This window comes from Nilaparvata lugens, chromosome 9 (genome assembly GCF_014356525.2).
Source record: "Nilaparvata lugens isolate BPH chromosome 9, ASM1435652v1, whole genome shotgun sequence".
NCBI lineage: Eukaryota > Metazoa > Arthropoda > Insecta > Hemiptera > Delphacidae > Nilaparvata > Nilaparvata lugens.
Genome location: NC_052512.1, coordinates 10,667,218 through 10,679,760, shown reverse-complemented (window position 1 = coordinate 10,679,760; position 12,543 = coordinate 10,667,218). Strand labels below are relative to the sequence as shown.

Genomic DNA, 12,543 nt, shown 5'->3' with positions numbered 1-12,543 from the left:
TTATCTAAATGGAAGAAGAAATTACTGTATGTCCAGTTTTTTATATCCAGTTTAATTTTTCCGCTGATCTTATTGTCCATGAGAAAGTGATTTGGAATGAGGTTTATTATTTTAGTACCTATGTAAATTAATTGCCTCCTTATACATTCAATATTAGTGTTATAGGTTACATATTTGTTAGCAGTGGCCCTTAGATTATAATAATTAAGAGTAGAGTTTACTGTGTTTATAAATTATTTTTATTCTAATTCATTGTCGGTTATGATTGTGACTAGTATAGGTGAAACAATCCATAAACTGAAAATTCTAAATTGATAATTTGGCTTATCATAATAATACGGTACATTTATAACATTCAAATAAACATTCCACGTATGGATATAAGCTACTCAGTACTGGGATTCAAGAAAGTGTACGTTTCACAGTGCCTCACAACTCTAAATTGCGAGTTAGTCCTCGACATTGCTGGTAGGTGAGGGAGTCCGTAGAAGCATTTTTTTTGGGGGAGCCCCTGGTCTACATTGCGTTTTTGCTATTTGTGCTTATTCAAAAAAATAGTGATTTCGGAACTGCTATATCTTTCTGATAGTGATAGATTACCGTACTCCATTTTATGGTGCATTTTTTCAGCTACCCAAATTGGATTATTTAATAATATGAACTGGAAGGACTCACTGCTCTGATTTCTCATTCTTCATTTTCTCAAGGATAAATCATTTTGGAATGCCTTGGCTCTTTGAGTAATAGCCTGCGCGGTCACCCTCCCTATCTGAGAACTAGTAACTACAATTTTTTTGAGCAGGGTATGATTACTAAATCTTTTCTCCAGAACAAAGTCTTTTCACACGAAGTGAGCATATAATACACAAGTAAAATATTCAATCTGAGGTTCACAAGACAGTTTTCGCAAGGATATTGACAGACACAGAAGGAAATGGCAATATGGGGAGAAGCAAAGAGACAAATTTCATTTTATCATAGGCTACCCTGGTCTTGAGATAAAATGTTGGGTTACCAACTTTTCACATTTCTGTAAATCAGTAAGTGAATTCTCAGTAAAGCCTGTTCGAGAATATAAAGTTACTGACGTGCTATTCTTGAATCTTAACAAACCTCTCATTCCCATCATTCAAGCAATAGCCCAAATTCAATGCGGGAAATTGTGTTTCCAAGAATCATGTCTCAGTCACCATTGATTGTGGTGAACCTAATTTGGCATTGAATTGTAGAGGATTTTGTACTCTTGGAAACGGTTCTGGATTTTTTCACTATGAATGGTTTTTGAGTTATATGGAGAAAAACAGGTATTTTCAAAGACTGTGAGGTTAGCAGAGGGTATTTTTTGTGAAGAATCATCATTTACAGACTATTTGTACCAAATAACTAAAAAATCAGTACCACAATACATTCTGCAAGCATGTATCCTCGCTCCCTTCTCATGTCACAAGTGAATGAACAGAAAAATAAACTATGAATTCGCTAAGCTGCGAATCAATGAGTCAAGGCAAATCCCATAGCAAACCAGTTACTTCGAACAGTGGAGGAGACAATGGAGATTTGCAGGGATATGCAAGTAGCCCGCATTGTATGCTCAATCCGTAAATAAGTTTTGTGTGAGTGTGTATTAGCGATCATAGCACAACGTGGTGGCAATTTTGGGAACTGGAGTGTATCCCAATTAGGTAGAGTACTAACAAAATGGGGAGATTTTTACATGGTTTTAAGCATGTAGAAGTGATTTTTACTAAAATTGAGCAGTGACAATACGGGGTCTCCCCTTAGTGTACACACCTCCCCTTAATGTGCTGTGTATACTTGATTGTCTCCCCGTATTATACCTTGTTCCAACACACACACACACACACACACACACACACACACACCACACACACACACCACACACACACACACACACCACACACACACACACACCACACACACACACACACACACACACACACACACACACACACACACACACACACACCACACACACACACACACACACACACACATACACACACACACACACACCACACACCACACACACACACACACACATACACACACACACAGACCAACACCCAAAAATCATTTTTTTTTGACTCAGGGGACCTTGAAACATATCGAAAACATGAAATTAGGGTACCTTAATTTTTTTTGGAAAGCAATACTTTCCTTACCTATGGTAATAGGGCAAGGAAAGTAAAAATCAGAACTACAATATGGATTGCATGCACCAATGTATATAGTGACTGGACTAAGAATAGTGTAAAATAACAGCTGTTTTGAATTATTTAGAAATGTTTAATTTTGTCAAGGAAAAAAGTTTCCAATTATAGAAATGATAAAATAAAAACTGTGACTATTGTTATAGAAAATGTGACTACCCCCCGTTTTGGAAAGCAAATTTTCTGACTCCAGCTGTTTAAAGTGTAGAACTTAGCTAAATCCCGAGCTCGGAAACCGGCCCTAAAACATCCTGAAACAAATTCGTCATCAACGGAAACATTGAGAAAAAAATCGAGTTTTGTGTCTATAGTCGGCACAGCATAACAAAGCAATGAATTATCGTGTTTCTCTACATTATGGAACATTTAGAGAAGAGGGGTTTCCTCCCTAATATACATAGGTGGATAGTCTAGCAGGGGGATTCCAAAATAGGTCTATGTTGTATGATGTATCATACATCATGTTTTTCTTCGAAATAGATTGAAATTGAGTAGAATATTATAAAATTCTATAACATTTTTCATCCTCTAGGTCCACGTTATAATGGCAGTGGAGAAAGATAGAGCAGCATTGCCAATTCTCTGTCTTGCTACTAACTTCCATAGAGATTGGCTGATACCGGTATATCTGATGAAAATAGTTGAAAATTAACTGCTTATTCTTGTGAAAAATAGTCAGTTATATTTCATAGGTCGAGAATATATCTTTTCAATGATTTGATAATAAAATTATATAATTGAGATTGAATATTTTGTAAATCAAATATATTTCTAAAATGTTTGAAATCTTTCTGACAACGATGGGAAGCTAGGGAGGCTATCTGCTTTGTCGAATGATAGACAAGGATAGCAACACCAATCTTAGTCGACTACTGCCATTATAACATGGACCACACTAAATTGTACAATGGAGTTGTATTTTCCATTGTTTGCATATTTTAGTTGAATTTTTCCATTGTTTGTATATTCTATAGTGAGATCCACGTTATACTGGCAGTGTAGGATTGACCATACTTGCTGTATTTTTCTATCATACAACAAAACAGATAGCACTCCAGCTTTGCAATGTCTCTACTCCAGAATATCTTATTTTTACTTTTGACAGTGACTGTACAAAAGAAGACAATGAATTCTCAGCCGCCATTTTTTCTTCATTCTATCAAAATACTTTAGTACACAAGTCGTATAATTGATTTGAAATGTATTTTTGAAACAATTAAATAATTTTTAGACATTACCGTATGAGAAACACAAATTGAAAAATCTGAAATGACATTTTAAAAGTAGATAACTAACCATCCTAGACTTCATCCATGATTTAGTTAGCCTACACGAAATAGGTTAGACCTACTCGTACCAGTATAATTAATATTGAAAGGTTATTTCAGACTATTTTTATTGAAATTACTTATTTTTAATAGGGTTTCTATTCTTCTCTTATTTTTAAATAAATTTGAATAGAATACCTACCAAATAACTTAATTTCTCTTGTTTTGAAATTCAGATTGGTGAATCACAGCTTTTTAAAATAGCCGCCATTTCAGGTTTGTATGAGAATAAAATCTGATCTCAGTTATGGAAGCAAATTTTTGAATCAAATCATGAAGAAAAATATATTCTTGATTGGTTTGACATTGAATTGTTTATTTTATCAAGGAAATTATAATTATTATCAGATCAAATTTAATGGGATGAATTAAATAACAGCTGTGTACACTCAGTGGCAAAATGGAGAGACTTCGCAACGTTTTTCTCCTATCTTTCTCACTGCCATTATAACATGGATCCCACTATAAGTGAATTTTCCTATTGTTTGCATATTGTAGTTGTATTTTTCCATTGTTTGCATATTCCACTTGAATTTTTCCATTGTTTGCATATTCCAGTTGAATTTTTCCATTGTTTGCATATTCTAGTTGAATTTTTCCTTTGTTTGCATATTCTAGTTGAATTTTTTTATTGTTTCCAGGTGTAAGAAGATTCAGTACTGGAATCCGGCACCTTTCAGACCAGAGGTATACAAAATACGGAATATACCTGTAACAGACCAGCATCGCAAAGTTATTGCAAAATTCAGTGATGAGGAGTTTGAAAAAATGTTCACAATAGTTGGAAGAAGCATATGGAATTGTGAACACTACGAAAATGGAACTGAGATGGTATGAATGATTACAATATACAATCTTCGGCCCTGTTGCACAGAAGCCGCTTTAATTTCAACTGAGATTGACAATGGTGTAACAATCGAAACCGGTCTTTCTAACTTTCAATAGATTTGTGGTTTTTGACATTTTCTTAGTCTTCTTAATCTTGATCAATTAGCAAATAAAAATTAATAAAATTGTTATTTAAAAAATAAAATCTCAGGGTTTTTTTTATGAGTTCGTGCCGTGCATGGAAGTAAGCCTCCTACATATATCAAATAAATTCATAAAATGTTCTTATAAACTATATGATAGCACTCAACACGTTGCATAATTTCCTTGATTCGAATTTATTTTTATAGCGCTTTGATTAATTCCCCAACTCTAATGAAAAAGAGGCCTTTCTAAAACGAGCTCGTTTAAACAAACACTCACAGTAATGATGTTCTTGGAGGTCTTGTAGAATAAATTAATTATTTCCAATAATCAATTGTGCAGGTCCTTTTCATCTCAGCTGGGCTCGCGCGTGGTCCAAATTTCTTATAGATTTCTTTCTGTATCAAAGATATATTTATGAGAATTGATTACAATTAAGAACTCTTCAACAACACTGAGTTCACAGATAATTAAACATTAATTACACATAGTTCACATTTAAAAGAGGGATTGGCTTGATAATTTATAAAATTTAACAAGAAGGAAGACCCTAATCTCCATGTGCATCTTTTCAGAACGAGATCACAAGCCAGAAGAAAGTGGTTCTCAGAAAAATTCTATCTCTTCCTTGAACGATTTGTAAGCTTCTTTCTGATTGGCTTTTAATTTAGCAAACTCAATACAATTGGTTGCTTCAGAATCAGGGCTTCTTCAACTTTATAATAGAAAAAATAAATAAAAATATTTATATAAATATACAGAGTGATTGTCTTAAACTATTCTGATAAATAAGTCGCGATATACGATGTTAACATCTAATATATATTTAGTTTTTTATGCGAGTTTTGTATACTCTTGATTTTTGTGCTTTTTCAGATTGTAATAAATATTTATACAGCAATAATAGTTGTCCCTATTTATTTACATAAACTTTCCTTAGTATACATAATACATCTTTCGTGAGTAAACTTTATAATTCAACTTGTACTGGTTGATCGAACAATCAGCTGATTTGTTAGGTGTTGATTCAAATAACTATCAATTTATCCTAGATTGATTGATTCATTTAAAAGTGTAAATAAACAATTCTAACCTCAAATGTACATGCAAATTTTAATTTTTTATGATCTGCCAATAATAAATAAGCCGCTTTATAATTTGTAATTCTGCCAATGGATCCTCGTAGTTGTTGAATCACAATTATGCATGTTTTTTCTTATCATTCGAGATAATACGATTACTCTTTTATCACTAACAACATACGATTTTACTTGAGTGGTTCTTTGACTAGGTTATCTTTCTTTTCCATTTTATAATTCTATTAAAGTTCAATAGTTCATTTCAAAAATATTTGGTGGTGCTAAAATACCACGTGACATAATGCGCCCTCTGATTTCTGATATAAAACGACAATTTGAGAGTATAATATAGTTTTATGATCCTGTTGGTTTTGGATCAGAAATCATACATGTTACAAAGCCTATTAATAGATCTAATGAGAATCATGTCTCATAACAGTTCAACAATAAATATAATAACAAATGAATTCAATTCGATTATATATACGCCTTACATCGGCTAACCTCCTACTACATTCAATACATAAATATAAATCATCTCCTCCTCTATACACAACATAAACATCTTTTTTCGATTAATGCTTCCATCCTCAGCTGGAAATAAATTTGAAAATTGGTGCAAAAACATTGCCAACCTAACAACACTATAATTCTTCAGCTTATAAAATATAACATTTCTTTTCCCTCAATATGGAACAGTGGCTTGTACATTTGATTTCTCTCTCTTAATTAATTTGGGCTTTATATTTACACAATGAGTATTTTAAATAGCTAATCTTTGGTAAATTTACTGACAAGAACTTCTTAATCATTATCACATGAAATTTTGGCTTAACCTTCTTTGGTGGTAACAATGCGGTTTTATCATTTGGCAGATAATTTTTATTTATTTTCTCCCTTTGATTTACACATTAATGATAATAATAGAATACTTTTTACAATATCTTTACATATAATTCACATTCCATGACACTCAAACTTTTGGGGTAAGCCATTTTGGGTGATTCAATAGGCATTGGCTACTTGGTGATTCTTGATGGTGTATAAACGATCTACTGGCTTCTGTTCACTCAACTGTCGCCATTTTGTTGACTTCAATTCATACGGTAAGCCAGCTTTTGATTTGGATAATATTTATTCTATTGGTTTGTGGGTGAGGATGGTGTTATACAGAGAGTGCGCATAGGCAGAGTGCGCATGCGCAGGAAATGTAAGCAGGCTCTTATATAGCTTTTCATTTAAGCATCAAATTTAAAGTTTTAATGGTGAAGTTTCAAGTTTTACTTACGATATTGTGAATCACAAAGTGGTGGTTCCTGTATTGTGAAATTGATTTCCTGTGCACTGTGAGTTTTTTATTGGTAATCGGTGGTTTTATTTCTGACTGTCTACTTAACCTAAGTTTCAACCAGCTAAACTGAGTAGACAGTGGTTTGTCATTGCACGTTTTCTCTTTTTCAACATAAATATAAATCCGGGAACTTATCGAGTGACAGATGTATACAGCTATATAAGAGCTGAACTATTGTTTTCACTTTTGGACTGCTTCAAGTGATAAGATAAGGTTCTGATATAATTCGTTTCTGAATTAGAGTGTTCTTTTACCGCTAGTGAGTGCAATCAGCTGGGCGAACTTTCAACATTTAGGCGGGAAATCTAGTATCCTAGCAACCTGTAGATTTGTTTATGCATAGTTCTGATCGAGTCACCGCGGCGGTAGGTTTTGAAATTGAACAATCAACTCCGCATTCAGTTACTTTTTTTCGGTAACTAATTGACAGTGTGACAGTTATTTGTCAAGTAGAAACATTTTTCACATAGGCGATAAGAGATTATCAGTATCAGATACTCTGGTAAAGAAGTTAAGAAACTTTGTTATTTCCCTTACTTTCATCTCTCCGTCTTTTGAGGGTCACCTGATGTTGATATGAACATGTGTTGATCTTGTCCAATACGTATATGGACTATAACTTCTCATTATAGATTTAGTGAGTTATATATCATATTAAATGAGTGACATGAGCTCGACTATAAAATCGTGTAAAACAACCAAAGGCCACCCGGCGATCCTGTATAAGGGTTTCAAATTTCGGAAAGCTTCATCAACAAGTAAGGGTGATGTATGGAGATGTCTGACGAAAAACTGTACCGTATCACTCGTAACGAACTCTGGCTTGTCTATTGTGCGTGATGTTTCGGGGGCGCACTCACATGACACATCGGAAGGCATAGAAAACCAAGTGCTAATCTCTACTCCTGTGAAAGAAGCACATGACGACACCAATGATGCGTTCTTGGGAGAACTACAACAGGAGAACGAGCAGTTGAGGGAGCGGATTGAGGTACTTGAGAAGCAGTGGAGCGCCGCCATAGATCGTTCGATGGAGTTAGACATCCGTCTAATGAATATGTCATGCAGCGAGCTCATGGGGCAGGACAAGAGAGCGGAGAGCAGCTCACTAGACGGTACTCTCATGGATCGGCTTGGACGTTTTCTCAGAACAGAGCTTATCGCTGATGCCGACATGGATTGTTTCTGTAATTTTCTAATGAACTCTTATCCAGGAAGTCATATAGTTTTGTCTAGTGTAACTAGTATGATCATTAACGATAGAAATTCTGATATATCATTTCTGAATGAAATAGTAAAAAATAATAATATTATTGCATTTGTGATGAGTGATAGTAAACAGGACGGATGCACCGATGACGGTTGGTCAGGCTCTCATTGGAGTGTAGTAGTGTTTGATAAGATCTTCAATAGGTTTTTCAGTTTTGATTCTCTCGATAAATATAATTATAGATCTGCTGAAGATTTGGTAGGGAGGATTGGTACTTATTTCAATTCAGAAAAAATAGTTACTATGCCTTGTCCACGTCAAAATAATAGCTTTGATTGTGGTGTATATGCATTGTATTTTGTTGAAGAGGTGTTTCAGTTTCGATCAAATAACACAGTTACAAGTTTAACCGAGGGTCTCTCTTTGAAAGATAAATTTAATTCTGCTAATTATAGATGGAGAATGTTGAATAATGCATGTGAGGTATTGAAACCAGTCTCTTTCAAACAAGGGACGGTTGTCAATCAATCCAATAATAGAATAGTAAAAAAAGGAGTACTCAAATCCTCATGTACTAAGCGGAAAAAAATTGCAAATAATGAGAGTTGTACTAGTGATAAGGTAGACGGAAATTCTAGTAATAAGAATGACGGTAGTGAAATCAGAGTTTATGGGAGTAGCCACAGCCGAGATCTAGTGCATCATTTTGATGAGTCCAAACTGGGTAAACGAGTCAGCGGGTTTGTCATGCCAGGAGCAAAGTTTGAACCTATTTCCTCAAACATAAAGAGTGAATCTCATAGTTTCTCTAAGGATGATCACATAGTTATTATTGGGGGTGGCAATGATGTGTATTGCAATCAGGCAGCGAAATTTCTGAGAGGATTGATTACTCTTCTTCAGCTATTGACTTTTACAAATGTATTAGTTTCCACTTTACCGATCAGACATGACCTTCCTGATTGGTCTTGTGTTAACGAGGAAATTGGGAAAACGAATAGAATAATCAAAAAAAATATGTAGAAAGTTTAAAAACGTCAAGGTTATAGAGCTATCTGATTTGAGTAGAGATAAGTTTACTAGGCATGGGTTGCATCTAAATGGAAAAGGAAAAGCTGCACTAGCACACAAAATAGAAGAAATGTTGGAGTGTAACGATGCTGCTAGTAATAGAATAATTGAATTAGGGTATTTTAATAGCTCGGAAAACTAGTAAATGGTCCTGCATCTGAGATAGATAAACAAAAAATACAAGAGTTTAGTGACACGCAGGACCTCGGAACAGTAAATTATCACACCAATAAAGTATCTAAAAATAAAAATATGAATATTAAATCAAAAAATGTGAACTTATTTTATTGGAATGCTCAGGGATTAACTAATAAAATGGATTATTTAGAATTGGTCGTACATGAGCAGAATGCTGCTGTGGTAGCTGTTGTTGAGCACTGGGTGAAAAATGATAATCTTACAAATATTTCAATTCCTCACTATAAAACAGCGTCCGTTTATGGTAGAACCGATAAGATACATGGAGGAGCAGGATTATTTGTTAAGGATGATTTGGATTTCGTCGAATTGGAATCAGTGAAGGAAATGTCAGAGGAAATGATATTTGAAGTAGTTCGAATTAAATTACCCAGAATCAAGAGCATAATTATATGTGTATATAGGCCTTGTAGTGATAATGTAGTATATTATAATAAATTCTTGTCTTACTTGTATGAGCTTCTCAGTACGGTCTCGAGTCCTAGCTATAGTTTAATTTTATGTGGTGACTTTAATATAAATTTCAACTCCGACTGTAAAAATGCAAATGACTTAATCAATTTATTGAATTGTTTCAACTTGAAAATAACGATAAGTGAAGTGACTAGGCCAGGACGTTTAACTCCTGGGACATGCATAGACAACATAGCTACAGATATAGATGAGAGTAAAAGGTCATCAAAAATAATACATACTATGTTATCAGATCACTATGCATTGCTGATAGAAATGAACATCTTGAATAATGAAGGGAATGAAAATATGAATAAAAGCCCAAAAAATAGATCCTACTCGAGAGTGATTAATGATAGGAATACTGCTTTATTTTGTGGAATCATGGATAGGATTAACTGGATTAAGGTTTATTCACAACTCAGTATAGATGATAAATTTGATGTGTTCTTTGAATCGATTATGAATGCTATAAATACAGCTTTTCCACTTACTAGATTTACAATTAAGAAGACAGCATTTGATAAATGCTGGTATACAGCGGAATTGCATCAACTTAAAGAGCAGTGTAAACTACTTTACAGTTTGACTGGTATGTATGCTCATAGTTTAAATTATTATAAATACTTGAGGTCAGAATATAAAGATACAGTAAGAAAATAGTAAAAAGCTATGAAAAATGCAAAAACTGTATACTATAATAATATTATTAATAAGTCTCTAAATAAAAATAAGGAACTATGGAGAGTTGTGAATAAAATTTCTAATAAGAACTCTAAAGCTGAAGTCTTCCAGAGTGAGCATAGTTCTGAAGTCTTCAATGATTTTTTTATAGATAATATAAATAGGATAAGCAAAAACATTCATGTAAGTGATAAGGATAGCAGATATTACCTTGATAAGTGTCAATCTAATTCTAAGAGACTTTTCAAATTTAATCATGTAACGGTGGAAACTATGTACTCAAATATATGTTCCTTAAGCAATAGTAAATGTTACGACATTTATAATATTAACTCTTTGATATTGAAGATAGCTTCTCCTTATATATGTGAGGTACTCACTCATTTGTTCAATGAGTGTATTGATAAAGGCGTGTATCCAAGTAAGCTGAAGAATGTGGAAGTATTACCTATTTTCAAGAAAGGAAGCAAAAAGGATTCAAATAACTATAGACCAATACATATTGTACCTATTTTTTCCAAGTTATTCGAGTCTCTGATGCATAATCAACTCTCTGAATTTTTTGAAAAGAACAATTTGTTCACTGAAACTCAGTTTGGCTTGAGACCAGGTAGGGAGGGGAACTAGTCATGCAGTTTCTTCTCTTATCAGCTCTGTTGTGTCTGATTTGAATCAGGGGTCGAGTGTTGGATTCAGATCATACGATATGACAAAGGGATTCGATACTGTAGAGCACAAACTTCTGTGCAATAAACTTGAGCATTATGGTTTAGATACAACCTCAGTTAAAACTATCTTATCATACTTGAGCAATAGAACGCAATTTGTGTATACAAATGGTAGTCTTTCTAAAGGTCGACACATAAGTTATGGAGTACCTCAAGGGTCTTCATTGGGACCTATACTCTTCAATATTTACATTAATGATCTTCCTGACTCTATTGCAAGTGAATCTAATTCTGGCTTTTTGCTTGCTGATGATTTTGGCTTAAAGGTTAAAGGTAAGACAAATGCTGAAGTTGAAAATGCTCTATCCAATTTCACAACTAATTTAAAAGGTTGGTGCTCGGCGAATAACCTTTCATTGAATGAGGACAAAATTAGTGATATCTATTTCACGTTTAGAAAAAATGATGATTCCAGTAGCTGTCCTGTGGCAATCAAGTTTCTTGGTATCTGGATTGACAGACACCTGACATGGAATCATCATATTAACTATGTAATAAGGAACGTTTCAAAAGGTCTTTATCTTATTAGAAGGTTGAGAACATGTGTAGGAGTTGAAATATTGCTCAAAGTTTATTATGCTCATGTACAGAGCCTCTTTTGTTACGGTGATATGATCCGGGGGAATAATCCTGAGACAATTAAAATTCTCAGGTTGCAAAAAAAGATAATGAGGCTCCTATGCAATGCAGAATACCGAGAAAGCTGCAAACCTTTGTTTAAAAAAATGAGAGTGATGACATTCCCAGCTCTTTATATTTATTTCACAGTTGTATATGTACATTTCAACATTGAAAAATTTGATGTGAATAGACACCACCATAATTATGCAACAAGAAATGAAAATAGCTTAAGAGTTCCTAGGTATCAGCACAGTGCATCTCAAAAACTAAATCCCTATATGGCGGTGAAACTTTATAATGATTTGCCTGCCACTATAAAATCTTTATGTAAAAGTGCTTTTAAGTTGAAAGTAAAGGAAGCTTCAATAGGAGAAACGCCATATAAAATAGCAGACTATTTTTCTATAAATTGGAAAATATATATATAATCAATATGATAAATGATATATAAGTAGTTGATAAGTGATTGGGAAATATAATTGATACCTAATTTAGAGTGGTAATGGATGTATCGAACTTTGTAAAATTGACTTTGTGTGCTTGTTGTTGCAGGCTCATTTTTGCCTTGTATTTACTAGAGTTACCAAACATGACGTTGTCTATAATGTATGAACATT

General features: G+C 33.7%; 1 protein-coding gene across 2 annotated transcripts in view; it reads left to right on the top strand.

Annotated features, from left to right (window-relative positions):
* The window catches only part of LOC111051870, a 206,794-nt gene that overhangs the window by 89,850 nt on the left and 104,401 nt on the right, over positions 1-12,543 (top strand). The window contains exon 7 of one of the 2 annotated variants that reach the window (XM_039435477.1): positions 4,201-4,390. The exons of the other annotated variant lie outside the window; for it this stretch is intronic. Within the exon in view, the coding sequence (XP_039291411.1) occupies positions 4,201-4,390 (190 nt within the window). The remainder of the gene's footprint in view (positions 1-4,200; positions 4,391-12,543) is intronic. 2 annotated transcript variants of the gene reach the window in all.